This window comes from Nyctibius grandis, chromosome Z (genome assembly GCF_013368605.1).
Source record: "Nyctibius grandis isolate bNycGra1 chromosome Z, bNycGra1.pri, whole genome shotgun sequence".
Classification (NCBI taxonomy): domain Eukaryota; kingdom Metazoa; phylum Chordata; class Aves; order Nyctibiiformes; family Nyctibiidae; genus Nyctibius; species Nyctibius grandis.
The window spans coordinates 87,055,315-87,082,923 of record NC_090695.1 but is presented as its reverse complement, the minus strand read 5'-3'; the positions used below and the strand labels follow the sequence as shown (position 1 = coordinate 87,082,923).

Sequence of the window (27,609 nt, the reverse complement as noted above, 5' to 3'; positions counted from 1 at the left end):
CTACCCCAAAATCTATTAATTCTTTGAAAAGTTTGTGGGCAACAAAAATCCGTACCACTGAGCTGAGCTTACCTTGCCTCTAAGCATAGCCTTGGTTTACCATGAAACAAACCGCTTGCCTTCTCTCCCTGCTGGCTTAGTTTCCAAGAACAAAAAATATCAATGTCTTTTATACTCTAAAATGTTGGTTTCACAATAGTTTAGATGCCTCATGCCTGCTTTTCTTCCCAGTGATGCAAGTAACTGACAGCAGCAAACCCAGGGCGCCCACACAGTTAAATTCAAAGAGAATTTAGGCTGCAGCTCACGAGGTTCCCCTCCTGATACCCAGGCATGCTTACAGCTGGGTAAGAGTTCTGTAGTAAAAGAGGGATGTAGTTGTAGATCTGTGCCCATTTTAGGCAACTCATTATATTTCATTATTAGGTATTCCATAAAATTCATAGTTTTTCTCCCTGTGTTTTCCTGAGTGACAGTCACATTAACTTTCTTCTAATTTTCCTGATCTGTTTCTAGAGATAAGCCATGCCCAGGTGCACCTAAGGTCACTGCAGAGGAATATGACAGTGATGTCACAAAAATCATGCCCTACATAGATCCCTTCCAATAATGTTAGACCTATAGAGAAAGGTCAATGTACACACCATGCAACAGACTGATATGATGTCCCTGAAAATACAAGTATTCCCAGAAAAGTCTAAATACAGCTATGTTCATAATTTCACCTCTGTCCTCTGATAACTGTAGTACACACACCACACGAAAAAGGAAAATTTAAAGCACTACAGATGGTACTGTTCATCATTTGAAGCTAATCCACACACAAACTTTTCTTACCTTTGTTTCTGGCTATTGTAATTAACTTGTTTCTAGTTGCATCATTTGGAGTGTCAAACGAACAGAACGTTCCTCTTCCTCTCACTCTGCTGATAAGATGGGGGTAACGAGCCTGCAAAGAGAGGTGAGGGAGTATGGGCAGCTGCTGCAGCAGGGGCACCTGGTGGCAAGCTCTGCTCTGCCAGGCACTCTGGCACATGGCAACCTGCTGCCCCTGTGCTGGTGGAGCAGAACTCCTGCACTGGCTGGGCTTCTCATGTAACCTCGTGCCCTGTTCACCCCTTTCTGACAATAGTCTGAACAGCTGCAGAGCCCAACAGCAGGCAAGCTCTCTCCTCACAAAGCAGATAAACATCTGAGCAGGAAGCGAGAATGAATTTGCACCCCTGAGCCTGGGTCAAGTAAAATCTTACTTGGAGCCTCCTGAAGTGAGCGTAAAGCACCTGACATCTAAAATGCACTCTGGGAAAACCTGGGCATAAATAATCTGGAATGGGGCTAGAAACCAGCTCATTCTGACGCTGCACTAAGACACACACTAGTATTCTCTGCTTCCCTTACTACCAGTTACAATCCTCATCTTTTATAAGAGTAAACCTTTTTTGGACAGTACTACTTGTATTCTGGCCCTCCAAAGTAGGAAGATTGTAATTTTTTGTGTTCTCCTGCCTGCTATGCCTTGAGGTTGTGGAGGGAGCAGGGACTGTACTTGGGTTTATCCTGCACTACCGGTGCACAAAGTGCCTTGTGAGGAGCGTCTGCAAGCCTGCCCTTAAATGCCTGCCTGATTTTCCTTCTCATGTGGGGCTCCGTAGTTGAAACTGAATGAATTTCTCTTAGTCAAGGGAGGGAAAGCTACAATTCTCTTGTTTCAACAGCCCAACAGAATTGTAACAATGTATGAAGGCACTTTCCTTCAAAAAGAACTTCTGGGACAATGAAATGCTGGCTGCTTGTAATAACAGAGACTTCTAGCAAAATAATTTAACTAGCTGCAGTTCATACCTTCAGATGTTTTGGGGGTCAGACTTTATTTTGGATTAAGCTATTTGAAACCAGCATTCTTAAGTCAGTAAAAGAAAGCTTACTTCAAAGTGGGACACAGTTATTCAGGCTTGCACTGAAGTACCTAAACGAGCAAGTTTTGATTATGGTCTAGTCCCCAGCTGGAGTTCCTTAGTCCAAGTGTTTAAACTGGATGAGGTCAGATCCTACCTGATCAGCAAACTACTTCTTATCTATAATCCTTGGCATGTTTACCTGTAAATCCAGCAGCCCAGTCAGTAGTGCTTTCCCGGCGTGGGTTGCATTGTTTAGAAGGTCTTCTCTTTTAATAACCTTAATGACTTCAGCAAGCATAAGGTTCTTGGCTGGATCTCCAAGCCAGGTATTGAAAATCCGATAGGGCTTGGGAAAGGGTGGAAAGAGAGTTGTGGGACATGTTAACTGGCAAATCACTACAATAAAGAAAAGCAAGCCATCAAACAGGTAATGGAAGCAGCTGGTGTCTGAAAAAGCATGCACTAATCTCACCAACCCCCTTCTTCTTGTTATAAGAGCAAAATACAGCTGCCCTGCTGAGCAGAACACAGGGCAACTACTTTATGCTACATATTTAGTGCCTTCTGTCTTGCTGCTCTGACATCTCATTGAAACATGGCTATAGGTGGCACTGAAATCAGCATCATCTATACGGGTTTTTACATTCAAGTTTTATGTTCCCCCCTCCTTTTTTTTTTTCATTTATTACATCTAAAATGCCATTAATGCAAAGAAGAAATCTTGCTGACCGAGTCCATAATGCTGACATACAAGCTCTGAAGGCACCAAGATGCCCTACGGAAAAAGGTGTCGGTTTGTGGTTGGATTTTGTACGGAAGGGTAGTTTGTTAGGCTAAACCCAGTTCTCCGCTCCCTCCCACCACCTTTATGTCCTTTGTGACTGGCAGCAACTGGAATAAAAGTGAAGTGACAACAACTTTTGTGTAAGCACAAAGTGAGTATCTGTGAAATAGCAGCTCCATCTAGCTGAACCTGTGTCACTGAAGGAAAGCTTGTCTCTTCCATAGGCATTACAGTTATGAATGGGCCACCAACTAGCACAGAGTTCAAGTTTCATTGAAAAAAAATCTTACAGCATTAGGCCTGAACTCCTCTTTGTGGAAGAATCCTCCTGTCATCATCTTCTTACTGAATGTTAGCACGTCAGCTGGGTCATCCAGGCCCCAATGTTCATGTGCCCAGAATTTTCCTGTGCAGCCACCTCCCGTCTGCACCTCATCCACCAGGAACGCGCAGCCATGCTGCGGAGAGAGAGCAAAGAGCAGGGAATGCGAGGCCGCATTTCCAAACCAAAAATACCTCCCTCAGTGAACTGATAAATACAAGCCAGTGACGTGCACCATCCCCCCGTACCAATGCTGCTCACTGTGTATTAGATTTCACAATTAAAAATTCAGCTATTTTTTCAGAAAGGCACTAGAAACATATTTTCTACCTAAATTCACAAACAAAATACATGTTTTTATATAGTCTTTCTAGAGGATACCTGAAAACATCAGGGAGGAGTCTGCTGGCATTTTCAAAGCCTCTGAGGGAAGTAGAACGTAATTTCTAGGAGTTTTGTTTGTTTTAAATAAGAAGTCTCTGCCTCCAACCTGAGTCAGGCATTTGTGGCACAAAGGCAATACCAGCAGCATGATCTGTTCAGTCTAGGGGCCTCAAATGATCCTGGAGAATGGCTCCATCCATTTTCAGATGAGTCTGCTGAAAGAGCTACTCATTTTAGCTGACAACGTGGGGTTTTTTTATGAGTCTATTTTGTTGAAACTTTGGGACAGGGAGATCAAGCTATATCGTGATATTGTAATTAAAAACAATTGGTAAGTGCTTTTGGGAGCATCTCACTTTAGACAAGGTAAACCTTTTCATTTCACCTTATTTACTCTATCAGCCTTGCATGAGCAGCTGTTAACAATGCGAAAAGCTTTTCTCATGGCAGAACAGAATTTTCCAAATGGCACCTACACTGTTCCCTGCAAGCACACAAATGTTTTGAGGGTGAAAAAAGCATGGAGTAGGTCTTACAGAGGGTCATCACTTCGAAACAGGTAACTTCACTTTTGAAGTATCAAGACATCTGTCCTTTTCCTTGTTTTACTGGAACATCAGCACTTACGGCTGGACTCAATTTGTGTTTTGTCTCTTTTTTGCAATTAAAAACAAGTATGTCAACAAAAAATTACCCTTTTCCAAACCTGCCTCTTCTGAAATTGCTTGAACCCTGTCAAATGGGTGTTATCATTTAAAGAACACGACTGCGACATCCATAGTTAATGAACCAGAGTAATTTCTATCTCACTTAGACATTAGAACAACATTGGACTGAGGAAACCACTAGGTGTGCATCCAATGGAAGAGAAAATACTGTGCTGATGAGGGGCTGCGTGTATCTGAGCACATGTATGTAACAACCCCAGCTGCTGCCAAGGAGGCCTGTGAAGCTCCCAGAGTGCCTGGGGCAGCAGGGGACGCCTCTGGAGACACCAGCAAGTATTTGCATGTTTAGCTACCACGGAGTGAACAGTGAAAGATTTGATTACCTTTCTGGCAATATCTCGTAGCTTTCTGAAGAAGTCATCTGAAGCATGATTGTCCCCACCCTCTGACTGTATTGGTTCTACAACGATTCCAGCCACACTCTTCTTCTTTTTCCTGTACTTTACAATCAGGTCTTCCACCTGTAAGTCAAACATTCATGGTACATTCTCCTTTCAGGACATTTGCACATTTCCTCACAGAAATATTAAATTTCAGTAGCAGAACTTCACCTTTTCATAGACATTTCTGGCTCTAAAGGTGTCAGGAAGCACAAGGAATTAACAAGTAGTTCCTCCAGGATTTAACACTGCCCTCTTGTTCCTGAGTAATGCTTAAGTTTAAATCATACCCTAAACACATTGTAACTAGTTGCACCTTTATCCACAATGGTGGAAAAGCTCTAGCAAATTGAAGCTGAAAGTATGGTGGAAACCACTGTAGCTTGCTGTGCCACTGCTGTCATTCCCCCTAAGCAATACAGAAGGAAACAGATTTTGTGTCAGAAAACAAAACTCAGCTAATGTAAAGAAGGTAATCTGGTAAATTTGATTTTTCTAGTCACCCACTAGATTGCTGCCGTGCTCCCGTCAGCACAGCGCAGCCCCTCCTCTGTGGTCGGGTACACTGCTCCAGGTGGTGCACTGTTTGGTTCCCGTCACAGGGCACACCACGCCTTGCTCCCCACCGCTGGCTCTTGAGAGTGAGCCCTTGCAAGTGACAGATCCTGGACCCCAGTGAGCCCAACAGGGAATCCTGTGGGTCTGGTACCAGGAGAGGCTTTGCCTCCCTTAGACTGTTCTGCCCACCTCTCTTTTCTCCTGGGCTCAGAAGGCACAGCGCCCCTGCCCACTCGCTCCCTGCGGCCATAGGCGGGATCAGAGCTTTATGCCAGAAAGCCACCCCAGAGAAGCTGAAAAACCTGAAATACTGTTACAGGTTCTCTTTGCAGAGGATTATACACACTGTGCTCTCTTAGTCCCTGTCCCTTTGCAAGATCTGGCAGACAAGTTCACTGATATAATGAACTTCTCCTGCATGTGAAATTTTGCTTTGTTATGATTCATGTAAACCTCTAACGCACAGTAAGCTGGCTGTTCTTCTGAAAGGCAGGACAAACTTCTGACTGTAAACAACAGTGAATGCTGTTTAACCAGATGCTGTTCCAATCCCTGAAAACATTCTTTTAGTGAAAAGCAACTAATCCTAGTAACACTGTTCATTATTTCAAAACAAAAGCAACAGAAAGCTGCCAGTGAATTTTTTACCTCCTCTAAACAACGGGCTTCTTCCTGTTGATTCTCTTTCACAAAGTCTTCCAGAGGATACTTTAGCCTTGGAAATGGAGCAATAGGCCAGTCCAGTGATGGAATGTCCAGTTTGTGAATTGCTTTAGAGTGAGTTGTAGCTAAGCAACCTAAACCCAGACAAGTAAAAATGAAAATGATGCTTGACTAGGAACAATACAGGAAAAATGCTACCAAGAGGTGAAAAATTGCCTGACACCAGGACTGTAGAATTCTCTTAATTGCTCTATGTTTTTACTTTATTTTGTGAAATACTGAGTAATTGGATTTAGTTGAGCTTAAGTGGATTGATCTAGCTTTTAAGCATCAGTTTTCCACATGCACGGTTCCAGAAGAACCTCTGTCAATGTGAACTGGTTGCTCAGACGAGATGGGTTTCACATGTCCAAAGGCAACTGCTCGCAAAGCTCAGAATTACAGCACTCTTGGCTAACATGCTTGAAACTGGGATTGAGGCAATATAAAATGTTAAAAATTAGTGACATCTCGTTCGTATATCATGGTAATTTTACCCCAGGCGTTAGATTTTTGCTAGTATAGACAGGAAACCTTGGATTCAGAATGAAAATAAGGGACCGTCTGAAAATAAAGTTTCAAAAATATAAAATTAATTTCCACTGTCACTCAAATATTCTGTTTCAGTAGTGGTGGGGCTTCCAGGGCAAGCCTTCAGTAAACCTACAGCTTCTCCACTGGTACTATCTGTCTAAGGAAAAAACCACTTTTCAGAAACTACAAGGAGATGACAGCTGACTGCAGGGGCTGGGAGGAGGCAAAGGAAAGGGAGGTGTTGCCTGCAGCGCTGTGCTTACCCAGGGTCCTTCCGTGGAAGCTGCCCATGAAGGAGAGCATGGCGTAGTCGGGGCAGCCGGGGGGCTGGAAGCAGAGCAGACAGGCGGGCAGTGAGCGTGCGGTGCCGCCGGACACAACCCAGACACCAACCCGCGGCCAGAGCGCAGCGGGGTGGCTGGACCCAGGCTGCTGCCTCTCACGGCACGCCGATCCGTGTCCGCTTCAACCATCGGCACCGTGGATTGTTGTATTTACCCATTTAAACAAATACTTTGTCATCCCTAAAAACTGCCTGAGCTCCTCAAGTACATCATTATTACTAATGAATGCTTGGCAGTTTATACTGTGTCATAGTATTTCACACATGAGCTCACACAAAGGCTGAACGTTCCTTAAAATCAGCCCCTCTTTGTACAAACTACGAGCACAGAGCACATGTGTACGGGGTGGCCGTGCCCAGGGGTGGCATTGGGGGCAGAGGCCGGGGCTGCCCCATGCCGGACACCCCGTGCGTTCCTGATGACTTGCTGTACCAAGAGTGAGAAGGAACCATGACAAAAGCCATGCAAACTGAATACCGTCTGGAATTTAATAAAAGGATTGGGCTACCCCCTCGCCCCCTCTAAAAATACAAGTTCTCTTTCTAAATGCCTGTCTCTTACCCTGCAAGCGAGAGGATTGTCACCACTTACACACTCGTTTACACCTTTAGTCTTGTACTCAGCTACAAGGCTTCAGTATTTGTAACTCTATTCTGGAGGACCCCCCCAAAAAGGGGGATGAGTTGCCCTTTTAAAATCCACCCCCTACCCCCCCACACCTGTAAAGAGAGCTCAGGCAATTTGCTCAGACAGGAATCCTTATGTTTAGATAGCTAAACTTGGACAAAAAGGGATCATCAGTTTTACAAATCTCTGGACAGTTTATAAAATTCTTGTTCCTTCAGGTCACGATGTGCCATCCTCTTGTTTGTACCGGCACAGCCATCTGTCTGACCATGCTATAAGAAACATCACAGAACTTAAAAAATAATCCTGAAGACAAACAAACCAAAAACAACCCTAAAAGAACCCTCCTTATTTTTAAAGCCAAATGAATTCCCTAATCCCATGTGAATGAACTGAATGCTCATCACTCCAGAAGTGCCAGAGATCAGGCAGGGACCAGCAGGTTATTAATTTCTAACACATTTATCTCAAAGAAGAGATAAAGACGCTGTTTTCTGCTATTGTTGCATGTTAAGACTTGTGACTGGCAAGAGCCAGACCACCTCGGTTGAAGGTGAATAGGACTTCAGAGGTTTATCAGCTGCATCTCAATTTTCTCATCCTGCCTGTTGCTAATATTTAGTTAGTCAAATTTTAATCAACCCCTTGGTCAGTTTTAAGCCATAAAATCACAACTTCTGAAAAAAAAATGGAAGGCCTGTTGTTATTATTTGTAAACTTTTGCATGTATTAATGATCTCCATGGACCCATCCATAACATGGGCCCCTCTCTAGCAAATGATGTCATGAAAAAAAGATCTTCCCAAGAGTAACAGCTGGGAAGGATGGAGAAGAATACAAGCAGCAGGTCTTAATATTTGTTGGGAGCAGTTTGTATTTCACCATTTCCTAAATTTACAAAACTGAGATTCCACTTCAGAGATTGTAAAGCCAGTTTTTCCCCCCAGTCTTCCTTTATAAACCCAAGCCAATGGCACATCTGTAGGTGTGGTAAAGAACAAATGTTACCTGGTTAATAACGCAAGACTCCAGTTCCTCTTTTGTGACATTATGGCCCCTCTCCTTGTTCTGAAAACAAACAAACAAAACCAACCCAGATAGTTTTCCTTTAGTTGTAACCAATGCATTTATGGCTGGACGACAAATTAGTAACGCTGGTATTCCAAACTAGAGCCAATGAAAACACTGACTGTGGCTCTTACATATTGACTGCAATCTGCATTTTCTTTATTTCCTAAGTGAAAGCTTAGATGAAGACTTTTTAATAAAAGATTTTATACTAAGTTGAATATAAACAACATCACGAACAAGACAACCTCCAAGCCTTACTTTGCTTTACAGTAACAGTTATGATGATGAACAAATACTCATTTCTACATCTAAGCCTACAAAAAAAAATCTTAATATTTTACTCACTCTGTACCAAATAAATATTGCTTTAAAGGCATTTTCATTAGAGCAGGATCCGCAAGACATGGTGATCACCTGTGACAGGCCCTTAGGAGCCACCTGTCAATGAAGAGAGAAAATTACTCCAAAATATTAAGCACAAATATAGTGCAAAGTGATGATAATACTGATCAGTCCTGAACATCAGGAGCTTCAGTATAGTGGGAGACCAACTGCGCCTAGGATGAGGAAAGCCAATTCCAACTGCAGCTGAGAAGGCTCAACTCAGTTTCAGTCCCAAGGATCTTCAAAGTTAAAACAAACAGAAGCCACTTATTCCACTATCTCTTACGAAAGCACAGCGAGCAGACGTTAGTGAAAATGTGTTTTCTCATCAGTTCTTGAATCCAGGATGAAAGAGGCAGTATCTGTGCAGAGCAGACACGGCACCCTCTCACATTCAGCTGTCAAGTCAGGGACAAAGGTTCCATCTCATTACTTGCAGTGGGAAGGCAGGTGGACAAACAGCCAATCTGTAAATGTTCCCTATTAAAATCCACAAAATCCCTTGCTACGCCCGTGTCCCTAAATACAGAACACCGTGACTCACCACTGCTGTCTCAACTTACTGATAACAAAGATTCCTTCAGTCTTTCTGCAAAGTTCTCTGGAGGTAAAATCCCTAGGGCAGGTCTGTTGATAAAAGTGCTCTGCAAAGACAAAGGAAGAGAAACTGTTAGGTTTTACTATCACATGAAAAATATGTCGATATCAAGGTAGTTACGTTTTATGCTAATTACAAATATCAGCCAGAAATTTGTAGTCATGGCACAAGGAATTTTAAAACCAGGGAATAATACTCATGTCTTAGAATATGTTTTTCTGTCTAATCCTTAATACTTTATTCTTCCAGGACACCTTAGAAAAGGTGCATGCTGACTGATACTGACATTTCCTCTTCAATATTGCCAAATCAATATTCATTTGGGTATAAGGAAAAGCTTTTTCACCAAGAGAATGGTGAAGCAGCAGAACAGGTTGCCCAAAGAGGCTGTGCAGTTTTCCTCCTTGGAGGTTTTCAAGACCCCAGAATAAAGCCCTGAACAACCTGGTCTGATCTCACAGCTGACCCTCTTTGAGCAGGAGGTTGGGCAAGAGACCACCTGAGGCCCCTTCCGACCTGAATTGTCCTATTGGTCCTAGGAACTGGGCACATCAGGGTTCACATCTTGAGAAAGGTAATTTTGGTGTCAGTGAACAGCAGCTGGTGGGAAGCCAAGCCTGCTGCCCGCACACGTGGTTCTGAAGAGCAGCTCTGGAAGAACCCCCTCGGTCTCCCTAATCCACTAATGGAGATGAATTTGTCATGTTTATGCCATTAATTTAAATTAAGTGTCACAGATTAAAATTGATTCATCATTGCTCTTAGTCTTCATAGGTAACCTTATTTGATTCACAATGTGCTACTTTTTATTTTAAATTAAATTTGCTGAGAAAAGGACAAGCTCAATAAATTTGCCAACTGCAAAGCAGCATTATTCACCCCTTTGTTTTTTTTTTTTTGGTGTTGCTGTAACAAGTCTTCACTGAAATTAAAGGCTGAGCTTCAATGACTTAAGTCTTTATGGGTCTCCAGAGAGGACAGCCTGCCTCCCCCAAAACAGTCATATTTTCAGTGCACATTTATCAGCAACCTTCAATCTTTTTTCCTCAATACAGGTACTCATTTGTCAGACGTGTGGACCACAGTAAGAGGTGTGAGTGGTCACACCTCACCTGTAAGAACATGCCATCAGAATTCTCAGGGAAAGCCAAGCATCACACAAGATATAGCAGAGGATGAGCTAGGACTTTGTAACTTGAACAAGTGTGTTATTTCCAAAACAATGTTTCTTTCAACAGACTCAAGCTTAAAAGAAACCCTAAGCAAGGATGTTACTGACAGATTAACACAAAGCTTTTGTTTAGTACAGATGAAAAATCTTACTTGACTTCTTATCTCAGTTTAGAAGTAAATTTTCATATAAAGTTAGAGGTACAAGACCAGAGATTTGTTGTGAATTTGATTATGGGCTGTCACAGTCAACTGACAACTTATGCCATGAAGCAGAAAAGGGTATTTTTCTTTTGTTGTTAATGAGATGCTCAGTACTGAGAAAAACAACATCGACATCAAGCTGCTGTGGTCTCAAATGAACAGAGGCATATTCTGTTCTGTCTAGCTGGCAATAAAGAGGGTACATGGAGTATTACAAACCAACCAAAAAATCCCTACAAGAAAACTCCGGTCCTTAACCAAGGGCCCTGCCTCAGTGTGTATTACTCACAAAACTACTTTCACAGTCAAGCTGGCACTTCATCTGCAGTCAGACTCCCGCACACTCCCCTGTCTGCAGCCGGGTTTGCACAAGTTCTGGCTCTCTGGCCTTGGCACAGCAAAACTGACGTCCTGCCTACACTGTGCCCAGGCTAAAGCCTGCCAGAAAGCCTAAGTGCGCAGTCAGGCGCGGACTGACAGCTCCAGTGCCACCCTCTCCGCTGGACTGGCACAGGTGTCAGCAAGCGGAACAGGGCACCACTAACAGCTTTGATGCTTGTATGTGGGAGAGAGGGGTCCTGGTTGCACCATTCATTTTGGACCTTGGAGGCAGCTCCTTTCACTGCAGGCTTCTAGCTGGCATTTCCAGTGGACAAATTAGCAACTGCCACCAGACAACAGGAGGGTTTTCGTGTTTTTCTGTTGGTTTTGGGTTTGTTTTCTTTTAAATCTGACTTTGCCTACTGCTGCAGTATAATGAAGGTATTGTTACCTCCTCAGAAATAATTTTTATGAGTAAATACAAGTATTTATTTATTTATTGCTTCCATGATATCCAGATCTGCCTTTGGTAACTCCAGCATTTCTAGCTCTAGTGTTTTTTTTAAAAACTTGACATATTTTAGTTCTGGTGAAGGCAGAATTTCTCATCCTGAAGAAATGAGAACTCCATAAAGCAAATCAGCTCAGGGAACTCAACTATCTGCACTTCCCTGGCACGCTGGCTCCGAATGTACGCTCTGCTGGAGTGAGCCAGCAGGCTCTTTAGGAAGGGAAATAGAGGTCTGAGAGGGAACTGGCCCCCTCCTGAGCTGTGCCCTTGCAGGCAGCGTGGACACCCATTACTGCTTTGCAGGACCAGGGGCTCAGTCACTGAAGTCAGTACAACCAACAAGGATCTACTGATGTACAGTCAAAAGCCAGGGAGCTCAGTTTATCCACCTACTATGTACGTAAGCTACTGTGCCAAAAAAAGTTACAATTTAAAAAACTGCACAAAATCGTAGAATCCAAATCTTCTGTCCAAGCAGTGAAAAAATGAAGCTTGAAATAGAACGCAACTTCATTTCAACAACTTCCATAATTTAATCCAGGTTATTTCGTATGTGCTGTTAGGGAAGACAGGAAGATACTTTATTTAAGAAGTAGTTACTCTGTTGTGAAGTGTCTTTCTCTAGTCTAATTCTCTGTTGCTCTAGTCTAATGATTTTAATTTTTCAAGGACATGTCAGTGGTTTAGTCAACTTACATCCTCCCCACAAAAAAACCAACCCAACCACCCACAGCATTCCAGATTTAGGGCACCATTTTCATACTCAAAATACTACATTCTCTCTCAAGGACTTGTGCTTGCTTTCAGGCTCCAAAGCTTCCCCCAAGAACATTGCTAAAATGATTAACCGGAAACGCTATACTTGGACTATGATTTAAAACTGGCTTCAAACATATCAAGTGCTTGCATCACCCAAATGTTTACTTCTTGAAAAGCTTCACGGAAGTTTTGGTGTCTTCTTAAACACTACCAAGGTCTTTTCATCTAGTGAGAAATAAGGAAAGCAGATCCTACCATACTTTAAATTGAGTCATTAAGCTTTCACTATCAGTTTAATAAAAAATAAGAAAGACCGCCACAAGGAGGGAGAAGACTCTTTCAAGTACTTAATGTTTTAATTCACTTACCAAGTTCTGTGGCTGCTGTAGAAGCTTTATCAGAGAGGGATGGCTGTAACCTAATTAAAAAGAACAAAGAAAATGGTTATTTGTATCTGGTTTCCCTAAACTAAGGTAAAGCATAACCTAGAGAATAACCTTAACTGAACGCATAACTGTTTCTGTGTAACTTGTGTCTGTTTTATCTATTAATAATAGAACTTCTTTTGAAGTAGGACAAACTCTCTTCTTTTACAAAACGTATTATCTGGAACTTTGGTACAAATTTGGTGTCAGGCAATAGCAAAACATATTTTAGTACTGGAAGTTAAAAATTGAACACAAAAATAAACAAACATGGCCTGGACCCTCAGCAGATACAGCCGCACGGTGCAGGGTAACCTACTAGCACAGCAGCGCTGTTCTCAGAGACAGTTTCTCTGCTGATGCGTGCAACGAGCACATGTTATGGCAGACCCAGCAGGGATCAGCCCTGGGACTCCAGCAGAACTCTGCCAATGGCTTGACAGCGCTCCTTGACATCTGTCGCAGTTGGATGGCATTCATCACCACCATCCTCTACAATGCTACCTGAACACTCTCCGTGCCAGACAAACTTGTTTTGAGACATGCATATACTGTCCTCCACATTGTCTAAGCTTTTGCTTATATATACACTCACATTATTTGCACGCGTGAAGGCGCATACTGCACCCCTACCATAACAATCCTACCAGAGGGAGGAGGCTGTCTACACAGCCAGCCATACACTTGAAACTCATGCACTAATAAGCACTCAAATCTCTAACCCGCCACAACCCATTCGTTATTTCAAGACGTCTCTCTGGAAGTCTTTCCTTCTCAGTTATAGATTTACATACCTCAGCTGTCCATCACCATAAAAAACCCCTGTTTGACAAATTGCTGTCTTGTATTAAAGAAAGTGAGAAGTGCAGAATCTCCTTCTCTCATGACCAATTTTTTTTCTGCTTCCCATTTTCCTTACTTTGACAAACTTTTAGTTGGAAAAAAATGCAACAATTTGTCCTTTTTACCCAGAAACATCAAGATACTAAGGATGCTTCAGGTTTTAACACAACAAAGGTGCTTAATTTATACGCGTTGACATTCTATGGGATAACCTGCTTGCTTGCAGGTAAATGAACATATCTGATGTAAAAAAAAAAATCTTCACCAAAATGGCCCAGAAAATTTAATTTTAAGCCTGATTTCTAATGTATGAAATGCCAAAGCCAGAGATTATCATCATCTTTTATATGCCCTTGTAGAAACAGTTGGAAACCTCGTCTTCCCTACTGCTCAAGAAGTCAGATTGCTCTAATTTTATTACAAAAGCTTATCATGCCTCTGAACTCCTCACTGTAGTTGAATGACAGTAGCCCTGATTATCCTGTCTGAGCAGTGGAGCATTAGGCTACTGCATTAACAAATCAATTATAAATTCCATTTCGAATATTTTAGTTCAAAACAAGGAAATAGCTAGATTGCTTTAATGGCATGTCATGCTGCAAAGAATCTGTTAAAATTATTATGAAGATAATACGAGCAGTTGTTTGGGACACAGACAACTAAGTCTACATTGCATCTGCTGTCACGGGAAGAACTGTTATTAGGCTAGAGGGAATGACACCGTGGAAAGCTCTGTCACTGACAGCTGCAGCTGTGGCTACCGCTGAGAGCACCTTTGAGAGTATATAAATTGTTTTAGAAATCTCCAAACTAAACCCTACAGAAGTGTTTTGTAAATAGCTGCCATTGCTTTAGAAGCTTAGCCATTAACTCTGGCATTGCTTGTAAAAACGTGTAATTCTGTTGCTGGCATTAAGATGTGTGAAGAACACAGAGATCTCTGCATCTTCTCTTATGTAACACAAATTCAGGGCTTCTATTGCCCATAACTTATCCTTTCCTACCCACACAAGATGTCTCTCCCATTCTCTTCACTTCAGGCTGAGTGGCCCCGTCTTCCTCCTAATGCTCCCTGTTCTGCTGGTGCATCCTCAGACAGGCCCCAGTAAAATAAGAGAGAACCCTTAAAGCCTGACTCGTTCTGAAAGAGTAGGTCAGCGTGTAGAAAGATGCTGAACTGGTACGTGGGTTCATAATCATAAAACTAACACTAGGAAGAACTAAATGGTTAAATAACTATTCTATAACTATGGTAGACAAAGCCAAAAAGCTCTAGGCTGAGACAGCAAACAGACAGTAACTTGTTTCATTGCCATGACCAATGCAAGCGTTTGTAGCTTTATGAATCCACTCTCAAATACATTCCTACAAGAAATGACAGAGCTGGCTCTTAAGAAGGGCACCTGCTTCATCACGCTGCTGTGTGATGATAACAAACCGAACACCTACTGAAACCTATAGTCCTTGCAGTTGGGGCCAACATCTCTGCCTTGCTTCTCTTCCTTCTTGAAATGCTTCACAAAAAAGTCAACTGACTTTCCCAAGCACTTGACAAGTCCATTGTTTGGTCCCTCAGCCTGACTGACCTGCCATGTTTGCTTGCACTCAGCACCACAGTTCAGTTCAGTTTCATCCTACTGGAGTCCACATAGCCAACACCTTTTTTCGGTTCTTTTGATACAGAAATGTTAACTGAAGCAGATCATTTAATGTTAAAATGTTTAAATTATGTTTCTTAATGTTTAAAGCAGTAACATACTGTTACAGAATCACAAAGTACACAAATCCAAGCAAAGACAACCTAAATTGTGGAACCTGCATATTCAAATTACGATTAATACTGGAGCTTCCTCCAGATACCACTATGTACTTCAAGTGAGCTGTAAGTATTGAATTTGTAGTTTCTTCAGCTGTTCCAAAACACCAGTACATAATGCACAGCAGTGAGGTGTAGCCTGATCACAACAAGGCACACATTATGATGTCAGCTTTGGTTTTTTTAGTTAATCAGCCAACTTCTCTGGTAGTGGCCAAGAAAAGAAAACGACAGCTTGAGGACAAAGCAAAAAATTTTGGTACAACTGTCTCCTACCTATTGGGATGGATGAAATCTGAGAGTAGAGATCCAGCATGCGATTGCCATCTACATCTACTAGGTAGTTCCCTCGGCTCTCTTCATAATTGCAAAAGAAGTGTACAGCTTCTACATTCTTAAAGGAAAAAAACAATTAATGCTTGAAAAAGCAGCAGTGTGTAGGAATGCGCAACTAATGGTTATACAGCAAAATCTAATAAAAATATCTAATGATAAGATACAAAGACACATTATATTCATTGCATGGGAATTAACTGTAGAGCTATTTTGATAAAGAGGGACTGTTAAAAGGGCAAACATACACTTCTACAGAAATGAAGCACAGAGTTTGAGGAATTGCTCATCTTGGGAAGGCAACGTGCGCTTAGGTCGACATACTTTTAAGCTCAAATATACCTGTGTTTTCACCTGCCACTTCATAACAACTCAAAAGGCACATACAGTGTTTAAATAAAAATCACTGTTCCTAGCAAAATAATTCTGCAGTATTCAAAATATACTACACCAGATTTTATTCAAATGCACATATACACCATACATAATATATACAGCATGCAAACCCAGAGCCAGTGTTCCACCTTTTTTTTTGGTATGGAAATAAACCTACAAAACAGCATTTTAAAACAAGTTCTGAAATCACAGTATTAACACTCCCCGAACTTAGAAAACTTGACAAATTACCTGAATTCCATTCAGCTGCTTCAGTAATTCCTGTAGAAAAACAAACATCAAAGAGTCTCAGGTATGTAATTACCAAATACTGAAGAAGAATGTATGTTTCTTTTTTATGATCACGTAAATCATATGCAAAACTCGCAGTCCTTTGTGCTTACCAGGCAACTCTACTTGCCACACGGACTTTCTTAGTGCATCTTGTAACCGTGACAGTCAAAGCTACTAACTGTGGCATGCAGAGGGACACGGGCTGCATACACAGTTTAATTGTAAATCTCCAAAAAGGGAAAGCTGGCTCTTCTACACTGATCAACTGAATTGAGAAAACGAGGGAAATCAGAAGATACGGGAAGCCAGAGACACACTGAAGGGATACTGGCACATTGGTTCTAGAAAGAGCGCTCCTTCCCCCCCCCCCCCCCACCGCCCCCGAAAAACCCAAACCACCACACATACAAATACTGACTCTGCCAGAATAAAACAGTGTCCAGGAAACTGAAACTCTTGTTTGATTTCAAAACCAAAGCATTATTTCACATAATAAAAAGCCAACTAAGTTTCTGATTCAGCAGGAGCACAAGTAACCGAGCCCGATGAGATGTTTTCATCAAACTGATGCTCTTTTGCTTTCAATTACTTCATACGGGAAGTTGGCAGTTGAGATTCAGATCTCTCTCTCAGAGAGGGGCATTTCATTCATGAGCTTTTCATTCTCAGCATCTTGATAGAAGTGGGCCTAGACTGTTGTGAAATGATGTTTATTCATATCAGATTTAAGGTTTGGAATGAAATTTGTTTTCTAGCAAGTTAAACACAGCTAAAGAAAAAAAAATACAAGCCATTATACTTTGGGAACTCACTCTAGATCGTGGTCCAGGAACTTCTGTCTTCATTAGAGGTCCATCATAATCAAAATCCACGTCAATTTTAGCTGCAGCTTGACTGATATATCTGTGTCCTGTAAGAAATAATGAAAACCTGAGTACAGACCGTATTTTCTGTGCTCTCCTCTCAGGATAAATACCCATACCTTACCTGAGAACACTTGACAGATGAGACCAATTACATTGTACTGTCTGAAGGGAACTAAATATCTCATCTTTGACAAGTGTTAAAATAAAAGTAGTACCAGTGAGGCGGCTTTAAAAAAAGAAATTCAAGTGAAACGACAAGGCAACCCTAGAGAAACACAGGCAAATCCTACTGTAAAGGACAGGAGGACTAAGAGCACATCTGTTTCCATCGCTGTTGTTGAGTCTGTCCATTACGCCTTGAGCAAGCCCTTGCCGTGAATTTCCCACTCCTATGCAGAGCTGGTTTCGTTTGCTATCAGTAATAACTGAAAAACCTGATGGAGTCCACAGGTAAAAAACACTGTGATGTTCTGCAGTAGCTCTAAGAACACTGTTCGGGAAAGGTTTGTGTCTCAAAGGTAGACGGCTGTGTTTAAAATAAATTCAAAATCTCACATGAATCCAGCATCTTGCACTGCAGCTCTGAAATCTGAGTCAAAAATAGTGACAGTTTTTCCTCTAGTCCTACCTCCAACCTTGCTGTTCTTTACCCATGTGTGTAGCTGAGGAATCATAATAAATGCGACATCTTAATGAAACCAATAGGCAAAAATCTCCTGCGCTTCATCAGTAACAGGCTCCATTTCTGAATATAGGGTTTAGGCATAGTTGATACAACAGAGACAGTTCTGGTAAGCATATATTCCAGATATGTATATATTCCATTAAGGGGGTTAAAGGATAATATGGGAATTGTATGTTTGCAATAAAGGAAGTACGGACTCAAGAGCTATATCAAGGTGAACTGCAAGAGCTTGCTCTGTACGCTGTGGTTGACCTATAACATTCTTAACAATTACATTTTTGTCATGAAGCACCTGCAAGCCCTTACCCAGCAAGGTATCAACAACAAATTAATCTTAATAAGCTTAGCTTAGGGGTATCACACTTGTACCAGATCAATACCTGAAACATGATGGCACAACTTGTTTTAGTCTGTGACAAGCATTTTAAGTTGGCGCAATTTGAAAAACCCCAAAGGAAGATCCTTAGCTCCCCTTCCCATCAGTGAAAAGCTGAGGAGCAGTCGGGTGCCTCGCTCCCCACGGGAAGGCAGGTATCCCCTCTTGCCTGGGGTGATTCAGAGCAGCAGTCTGAGGTTACCACTCACCAGCATTGCCGGGTGCCGGGGCGGCACTGCCAAGTGTTAAAACGATACAACACCCCAAAATCTTCCAGAGGTCCAGGAGGGAGACACGTGGGGAGGCAGGGCAGGACCCAGGCACACGAGCAGCAGCGAGGTGCAGCCATCCATAACCAGCCCCATTGCCAGAGGTTTGTTTCAGAAACCTACTAAAACCGTTTTTTGTTTGGAAACAACAGCTGTCAAATAAATCAAATATTTATCAAGGAAAACAGAAGGTATGCTATGATACTGCTCGGCAGGGTTTCCAACACAGCCATTTGGCCAAAATTTCCAACAGTGGTTAGAGACGTTTGCCTCAGTTTGTGTCAGCCCCAGTTGAGATGTCTCAAGCAAGCCTGGTTTTGAGAAACTTCATCGAAAAATCACAGCCCTTTGAAAGCATCTCTGAGCACTTAAATTCACTGCTCATTTTGGGAAAACTTAGTCTGCAAAGATGATCATTCTCCTCAGCTTTAATTCCACGTGTTCTATCTGAGATGCGTCAGTGCCCCTCTGCAAAGCTATTAATAGGTTTCGTTACAGCAACGCCGCTTCATTTTTGTGTCATTCTGTTTAGCGTTCATGTAAATTGGGGACCGCACGACAACTGCTCCACCGGGAAAAAAAGCTACTGCATATAACAGACCAAAAGCAACACAGTTCATAGCCAATAGAGCTGCCGATTTAGTAGCCATGCTATGAAGTCCAAAAGGGGAAAAAGAGACCATGCTAACCCTTTCATGCTGCCTGCTCCTTCCTCGATGGAGATCACAGCAAGCCAGCAGCAAACATTTCTCCTTCTCCCGTGTCCTTTCCCACCCCCAGGCTCTGGGTGCTGCTTGATACGATAAAGGGGAAAGCACCAAGAGAGGCACAGAATATATGGGACATTTTGGTAGTCAGCAGTAACAGGAAAGATACAGAAAACGAGCAGCATACTTGGAATTTAAACAATTCGAAGCTGCGAATTTAAGACAGGTGAACTACAACCCGCGTGCATGGTCATGGTCCTCCTCCTCCTCCCTAGCCCTGCCTGGTGCTCTGCTGCCAGAGACCCTGTGCTGCTGCGTCCCCTCCGTCCGTCTCCCATGGTCCTCCCACCCCGAGCAGCAGCTTACGCAGGCACGCTGCCTTCCTTAGTCGTCTTAACTGAGTTCTCATAAAAATGCACTTGTCTGGGCAGTGGTTAAAGATTTCCTCTTCTGTTAACAACCCAGCCACTCCTGCAGGATGCCTGACCTACAGGCTCTAAAATGGAGACCAATAGTCAAAGGTTTCCTGGCCACCACCTGTGAGGTATGGATAATGTTCCCCCATCTTCCACTTCCCTAAAGGACAATCTGTGAAGTATTTTAACAGATGAGGATTCTAAATTAAGCACAAATTTCATTCTCTAAGAAAGTTCTGTTGTGGACACTGCAAAGGGCACAGTCTCCCCTATGAAAACACACACATTTACAGAGCTGTACATTTGGGAGTTCATTTGGAGAATACTTCACTGTTGTCCTAACTTGTTTAACACAAGCCAAGAGGAGGTTGCTTCTACCAGCCAGGCTGTGTAACACAGACCAAAACTGGTCACCCTGCTTGGTAGATCATCATCATCTTTTTGCTACTGTTCATGCCACAGCGTCTTCTGCATAGGTATGTTGAACTAGATACTTGCTAAGGGCACATATGAGTGATCAAAAATGAACAGCACTGTGCTGTGCTGTGCTGCACTAATTCACGTTGGCACAGCTCGTGTCTATCGGCAGGTTTTCATATACAGCAAAGACTGGTCAAGTGAAACTAAACCATACAGGTCTTCCCAGAAGAAGAGTTGCTTTAAAGATAATTTTTATCAAATTAATAATGTTGGTCAATTTGTGAGACATTATTCTTTCAAACAACAGCTTCAGGAGCAGCTTATCCAAACCACAATCATTTTCAGCAAGTCAGTGAACCAGAGCCATCTAAAAAATGAGCAACACAAGTGACAGTTTTCCCTTCATTTGCTTGTTATCTCCCAAAGCATGCTACACATCATCATGCTCTACAAGCAAGTGATTTCTAGGCTGATTCACCGATACAAATTTAATTTTATATACTTGTTTTCAGGAGCCCTCAGAGTATCTCATTTTATTAACACCAGTATAATGGCAGCTATACCAATCTATTGGTCCTTACACTTGCCAAAGAGTCGTTCCACCTCCTAGCTCAGGCAAATGCTATGGTTTGAATTTGAAGGAACAGCTTGCCATAAATAAAATGAAAATGCTCTGTGTTACCAGATCAAAGGATTTTGGAAAGTGGTTTTTTTCTTCCCCTTAGGTAGATGATGAAGAATACTGGCTAGAACAAAGCCCTCAAAAAACCAAAACCTCAACATACTAACAAAGCCTTTGAGCTAAAACCAAAGTGGAGTTAATCCTCAAACTTTTTATTTTTTAATGAAGCTCTTCTCCCTTTGAGAGTATGACATAATGATTGGCACAAACTCACACAACTTCTAGCAAGGTCAACAGATTTATTCCAAATAGCCCATCTCACTACTCACCAGATACGCATACTTGTTCACAGCATTGGTTAAAAATAAACAAAACCACCCAAATTTTAAGAACACAAAACCATGGTTCTCCTGCTTCCTGCCTTTTAACCCTTTTTTTTTCTTCCACTACTCTTATTCAAGTAAATTGGGACTCTGATGAGAAATTTTTATGATAGTCAGTGGAGGCACTCAAATTACATCAATGTAATTAAGAGGAGGAACTACTCCAAGGAAAAAAAAAAAACAAAACAAAAGAAGATAGGTGAAAATAAATGCTGGCATGCCAGATCTCTCAAATGCAAGTGTTCTGCTGTCAAAGAGTGTCAAGTGAGAGCTCCCCAGTCCCCACAGAGGCCCGTTACACGTGCCACAGCAGTGCCGCCTGTGCAGGTGCAGAAGGGCAATCTCCCATGCACGCCCGTGACTTCCACTCCGTGGTGCCTATTAAACCACCTTCCTGACAGAATTTTCAGAGCGTGGAGGCCCTGACAGCCAAAAGTAGGAGGACTGCGATTTCCCCCAAGTCCTCTTTTAGCTGTTGCAAGTAGAATCTGTTACTAACAGATCTTGAAACAGAATGGCAAAAGGCCAGGCTAGCTAGAGATGTTTGGAAAACTAACATTGCCGTTGCATAATATTGTGAAAGCCGAGACTGCTATTTACAGAGTGCTTAGGCTGTACGATCAGAAGCCGTTCCACACGATATTGTCTGTGTTTCAGTACTCCCACATACACACTGGAGATTTTATTATCCTTCCTCATTTGCAGCACAACAGGCCAGAGTAACAGCTACGAGAGCTCTTCAGGACACCTCTACAGATGGAACGCCACAAGGGACGCCCAGGTGGGAAAACACAGCCAGCACTGCCACAGCCACCCTTCGTGCCACAGAAAGGACAAGAAAATTACAGAGGAACATCACAGGCCTTATGCTCGAGGAACTGAGAGCTGAAGTCCAAACTTAGCCCTGTAGCAGAGCCTCCTCCAACAACAGGTTTTTATATGAACATTTTTATACATCTCAGCTTTTTGTGGGAACGTTTGATCAGACAGAAAAGTAAAGGTTCCCTAGGCCAGGGGGAGAGGCTGCACTCCAGAGCCGCCAATGGCCAGTTCCCAGGACATCAGCTGAAGCTGACCTCAAGTCTGTGCTGTCATTAACCCAGTGAAGGGACTTGATCCTTGCTTCTCCCACACATCCCTCACACATGTCCGGGTTGTTCTCTCTGATCTCCTAGGGAAGCTCCTAATGTATAAACTGAATTAAAAAAGCAAAAAGTCTCAGCAAGGATTAATACTGGAGACAAAAGTAGGATTGACAGTAAATCTTTCTCATGGCTTTCCAACCTCTTTCTGGTAACTGTGACAAGTCAATAATTAACATGAACATCTCTCAGACTTTACTGCAGCACACCTGTGAGATAAAACATTATTATCCTCTGTAGAGAGACAGGAAACAGACTGAGATGGTTGAGGCACAGCCTCAAACAGAGTTAGTCCATTTAGGGCACTGCAATCAAAGTGCAGAGAATCTGGAAGAATAAAACTGGACCTACGAGGAGAGACTGAAACAGTATTTTAAGCAGCTGAGGAAAAAGTGTGAGGTCTTGTGGGGGGTAATAGGTTTCAAATACGTAAAAGGCTGCTGCAAAGGAAAAAAAAAATCCAGGTTCCAGGTCCTTTGAGGGCAGGACAAATAGTACGGATTTGATTTTTTTTTCCTGTTTGAAACCTAGGTTAAATATTAGAAAAAAGTTTTAAAGGTAAAGTCAGTTCAGCAATACAGCAGGTTGCCTGGGGAGGCTGCAGCAGCCGCACCGCTGGGGGCCTTTAAGAACAGATCAGCATCCTAGAAGGGCATGGGCATGCACTAATGCAAACTGATGTTACCTTAAGGCAGAAGACTGACCTTTTGGCATGCTGTCCAGTTCAAGACCCAAAGATGAATTCAACCCCTTGGGGTAATCAGTAGGAAACTGAACCTAGATCTCTGGAGTCCCAGCCTGTCCTCATGATTATGGTACTACCCTAGCAGCTAGCAACTGACTGCATCTTCATCTGCCTCCAAAGCATGGAAATGGGACAGCTTTCCTACCACAGTGGCACAGCTGATAAAACCAGAGCTGGCACAAAGCAGAGTAAGTGTTTACATTCAGACTATCAGCTGTGGTCACCTTGCAGCACACTGGGCTGACAGCAGCAATAGCACTCAGTTCAGGTAAGCCGTAACGCGGAGGTACATCGTCATTCTCCAACATCAGCCGCCTCTCCCAGATTCACCTGGCTGCTACTGTACCGACAGCACTACGCAGGAGTCTGTAAAAAAGGACTGGGCTAGCTACTCAGTCTGCTCCTCTGCCATCGTTCTAGTGAACTTTATCTTAGAGGCCAAACTATCAAGTAGATCGAATACATAAGGAAAATAAAAACGTACCTGATTAAGGCTTATTTTTAAGGAAGGTGTAAGGACTCCAAATACTTACAGGCTTCACTTTTTTGGAGAAGATTTAAGTTACATATTACTTTCATATGTTTTGCTTAGCTTTTGCACTTTGATCAGCTTAAATGATTTTCGTTTTCCCTGTCTAGTTAGCTTGCCACAGGCTAACACTGTTAGTAATGAGAACGCTACAAGCAATGGTTAAGTAAAAAAGATGCTCCAACCAGATGCTTACCTCTTGTCCCATGTTCCTTAACAGCCTGAGGGCTTGAAATCCATCTTAATTAGAACTAAACACTATCCCCCATGTACAACTATAGAAAAGGTTCCTAGAAATATTTTGATTAATGTAAAGCTTAGTTATCTTTACTCCCACATGTTCTACAACAGTGAATGTGCATGTAATTCTTTGCTGTGGTGAATGCAAACTTGCCAACATCCTTCCTTTTCACATGCCCCTCTTTTTGTCAGTAACCAGTTTATTTCATGCCCATGGTCAGCACAATGCCAACTCCCACATTTGCTTTAAAAATCTGAAATAATCAGAGATGAAAAAAATCTTTCTGTAAATAAATTTATCATAGATTCAAGCAGAACAGGATTATTGCACTTAATGCACACATACAACTGCAACATGACAGCCCACAGATGTAGAGACTTCCTTTCCACCTCCATCTCCCCTTTGCAAACCCTGTCATTTCAGTATTAGCAGACCAAATGGCACTGCAGGATTTTTGCAGGAGTAATGTACAAGTCTCTTTCTTCAGTCTGCAAAGCTCTGAACTTGAGTGCTCAAAAATGCCTTGGAGGAGAGCATTTCAGTTTCAGTTAGCATGTTCACAGCGCAAATTAACAACTAAATGAGTTCTTGTTTGCAGAATTAAAAAAAACACAACAAAAAAAAACCCAACAGCATCTTTGCAGGCCACTTCTGGACTACAACTGGATCGTTATCTAAGATGCAGAACATCATATTCTTCAAGTTTTGAAAGATTCAAGACTAGCAGACAAATCCCAGCAATGTTCACACTGGAATTTTCTCCCCCAGCATAAAATGAACGCTTACCAAATATAAACCAAGAAAATATTAAAAAAACACTTACCAAATACAAGCAGCCTGGAGTTTTGCTGGAGGCAACGGGCCAGCTGTCGACTAAGCAACATTGATGCCATTTTATCTTTTCTTTACTCGAAATCTTGGGAGACTTCTTTCTGGCTGATGTTCTGAAAAAAAGAAAAGCAAACACTTACTCATGTCCCTGTGGATGCAGTCACTATCACTGTGCCATTCATTTAAATTTCCCCTTTCACTAATTTCAATCCAAAGAAAGCGAAAGCATGCTTTGATGGATTGCTGCTGATGTTCAGAGCAGTCTCAAGACTGAGACCCAAGTCTGACGCTAGGTATTGCTGAGGCAAATGACTTCTAGGCTAAATCTGCATATCCCAGCTGTAGCGGGGCTGGGGAGTAAAGATCATTATCTATTTTCCTGCTGCTCTTCTCTACTTTCTCTATGTATGTGGACTAAGTTGAACTTCTAAAAAAATGGCTTCCAGTCAGTCGCTCTAGCCAAAATGTTATTTTGATTTGACCTAAGTTTATGAGAAAAATCTCAATTAATACAAAAAGACAGCAGGACAAACACTAGGAAATAGAACAAAATCAATCCCCTGAAAAAAACAGTTTCTACCAATTAATCACATCTCTATGTAGAGAGACTGAGAGAGCCGGGACTGTTCAGCCTGAAGAAGGCTCAGGTTTCATCCCATCAATGTGTAATAAATACCTGACGGGAGGGAGTAAAGAAGGAGCCAGGGTCTTCTCAGTGGTGTCCAGTGACTGGGTTAAGAGGCAATGGGCACAAACTGAAACACAGTAAGCTCCATCTAAACACAGAAGAACCCTGGACAGGTCACCCAGAGAGGGTGCGGAGTCACCATGCTTGGAGATATTCAAAACCCAGCTGGACATGGTCCTGAGCAGCCTGCTTTAGGCAATGCTGCTTGCGCAGAGGGTTGGCCCAGATGACCTGCAGAAATCCCTTCAAACCTCAACCGCTCTGTGATTCTATCTCACCTAGTTAAATATAAATGACCTTGTAAAGTCAAGTAGCATGAACGATAACATGACTCCTCTCTCCCTCCGGATCACCTGTGCAGAAAGCCTGGCTGGAAGTCATAAATAGATAAAACAGGTCTTTGAATTATTATCCAGGATACAGGTTAAATTCAAACTTTACACTTAGAAGTGTGGCACCCTGTGTTCTCTGTAGGACACTGGAGGCCTTTTTTGCCTGTACAAAAACCAAGCTGGCATTTTTCACCTCACTGGATGTCTCTCCACCCACAGTGGGTGTAGACCATCTAGAAGCAATGCACCCAGGCTTGCAGTCCAAATGAAACGTCACTATTGCCTGTAAACCTCCTGGGAAGAACTCCATTTAACAAACGTGCTCCGAGAATGGAGCTGATCTTCCAACAGAAAGAGATCACAGCTTATACCACCTCTATGCCATCAATAAAATATGCAAACAGATGCTGATGACTAGATGCAGGGAAGCAGTTGATCTGTTGCTACCACGATAGGAAGTATCTCTTACCCAACACTAATATATCAGAAATTTAATTTCTGTACTGTCTTTAGCCAAGATACCATTTGCTTTCCTTCACGCTTGAGCTTCTTCAAAATTGGCAAAAGAAAACAAAAACCTCCTTGCTTACAGAGATCTATTAATTCACAGACCTGTTAATACTCAGGTACAAAGAAAATTCCCTGTGCCTTCCCAGACAATCAACATAGCAATTAGTTTCACTTATTTTGCTCCAAGTTAAATTTCAAATTCAAGGTATTTTGAAATCTGCCAAGGTGAGCAAACACTTGCACAACATTCCTGTGCACGCTGGAAAAGGCTAGATTAGCTTCGTAAGGCTTTGGGTCAGAAGTGTAGAGGGAACTAGTTAATTTTTTTCAGAAAAAGTAACTTCACTTGTAAGACAAGATTAACTTAATATATTCATTAATTTTTCACTTTCAGCTTCTTTCTTTAGTTGTGCTAACTTTTGCATAATCAACGCGTAAAGAAATGTCCCAATACCATAAATTTCTTATCTCATAACCATCCTGTAGGAAAAAACAAACGCGAGTCTAAGTCAGTGAGACTGCCACTGCGGAAAATAGCTGTTAAAGGGTGAATCAGCCCAGCTCCTCTCACAATGATTAACCACCTTGTTTGACGCCCTCTGCTCAGGGCTATTTATCTGGTCTTGTCCTTCTGCAACCTACAATTCCCTCTTTAAGTTTGCTCTGCAAAGTATTTCTTTTAAAAAGTCTCCAGGAGCCTGTTAAAAGCTAACGTGAAGGCAGCTTTGCAGGAACCAACAACTGGAGCAGTGCAAACGTTCCTACGACAGAAGGCTAAAACAACCCACCGAGGTTCGCTTCCTTGTTCTAGCCCCCTTCAGTCATCTCCCGTGGGCGTTTTGCTACAAACTGACTAATCTGCCTTCCCCACAACGATGAAATGCCTCTTCACATGCAAATCAAATGTACCTTCAAGTCACACGACATGGTCGTACCCACCAGTGTCCAGGTTTCCCTGCAGCGGTACCCACTCTTCCTTCCCTGGGTGAACCACTCCTACATCTTTGCTCCCAGAATGTTATTTTATCTTTTACTTATATTTACTGTTTATCTTAAGTCCTTTAATGGTTAAAATACAATATTCACAAAAGGCTCAAAAACATATTTGGAAAAGGTATTGGCTTTCTTAGAAAAAAATTATTGCAAGAGGTTTAAAAATAAAGTAGCTCAGCCCCGATTTTCCTTGACAGATGTTATATAAAAAGTTTTACCATTTTCTAGTCCAGAGTCAGAATAAATCATGTAATATCACATTTGAGTATAACTAAAATCAACTGCTTTTCCACCTCTATTACGCACACAAATTCTCACGGGAGATCGGCTGATGCGATTGGTGTGTTTGTCTAAGCACGCGTTATTTGGTTATCATAATAACCAATCGAATTTTGCCTCCCTAATCCACCTCTTGATCAATTCCCACAGGCCTGGCTCATCCTGGCACTGCGAGCTGCAGCAGCACAGTTCGCAAGCCAGCAGAAATGG

The 27,609-nt window shown here is 42.2% G+C and overlaps 2 protein-coding genes across 7 annotated transcripts in view; one reads left to right on the top strand and one right to left on the bottom strand.

Annotated features, from left to right (window-relative positions):
- The window catches only part of ABAT (4-aminobutyrate aminotransferase), a 50,319-nt gene that overhangs the window by 2,426 nt on the left and 20,284 nt on the right, over positions 1-27,609 (bottom strand). For both annotated transcript variants that reach the window (XM_068422239.1, XM_068422238.1), the window contains exons 2-15: positions 24,590-24,710; positions 17,178-17,275; positions 16,324-16,353; positions 15,640-15,757; positions 12,648-12,697; positions 9,280-9,360; positions 8,678-8,770; positions 8,270-8,329; positions 6,554-6,617; positions 5,703-5,851; positions 4,440-4,577; positions 2,973-3,140; positions 2,098-2,244; positions 838-949 (exon numbers count right to left, since the gene is read on the bottom strand). In XM_068422239.1, coding sequence (XP_068278340.1) covers positions 838-949; positions 2,098-2,244; positions 2,973-3,140; positions 4,440-4,577; positions 5,703-5,851; positions 6,554-6,617; positions 8,270-8,329; positions 8,678-8,770; positions 9,280-9,360; positions 12,648-12,697; positions 15,640-15,757; positions 16,324-16,353; positions 17,178-17,275; positions 24,590-24,659 — 1,378 coding nt within the window. In that variant the 5' untranslated portion in view covers positions 24,660-24,710. The remainder of the gene's footprint in view (positions 1-837; positions 950-2,097; positions 2,245-2,972; positions 3,141-4,439; positions 4,578-5,702; positions 5,852-6,553; positions 6,618-8,269; positions 8,330-8,677; positions 8,771-9,279; positions 9,361-12,647; positions 12,698-15,639; positions 15,758-16,323; positions 16,354-17,177; positions 17,276-24,589; positions 24,711-27,609) is intronic.
- TMEM186 (transmembrane protein 186) overlaps positions 1-27,609 on the top strand; it is a 41,621-nt gene that overhangs the window by 6,129 nt on the left and 7,883 nt on the right. For 2 of the 5 annotated variants that reach the window (XR_011050023.1, XR_011050025.1), the window contains exon 3: positions 21,815-23,184. The exons of 1 other annotated variant lie outside the window; for it this stretch is intronic. Coding sequence is in view for 1 of the 4 variants with exons in the window: in XM_068422241.1 (XP_068278342.1) it covers positions 21,815-21,998 (184 nt within the window). In the remaining 3 variants the exon portion in view is untranslated. The remainder of the gene's footprint in view (positions 1-21,814; positions 23,185-27,609) is intronic. 2 more of the 5 variants (XR_011050024.1, XM_068422241.1) reach the window with 2 other exon arrangements.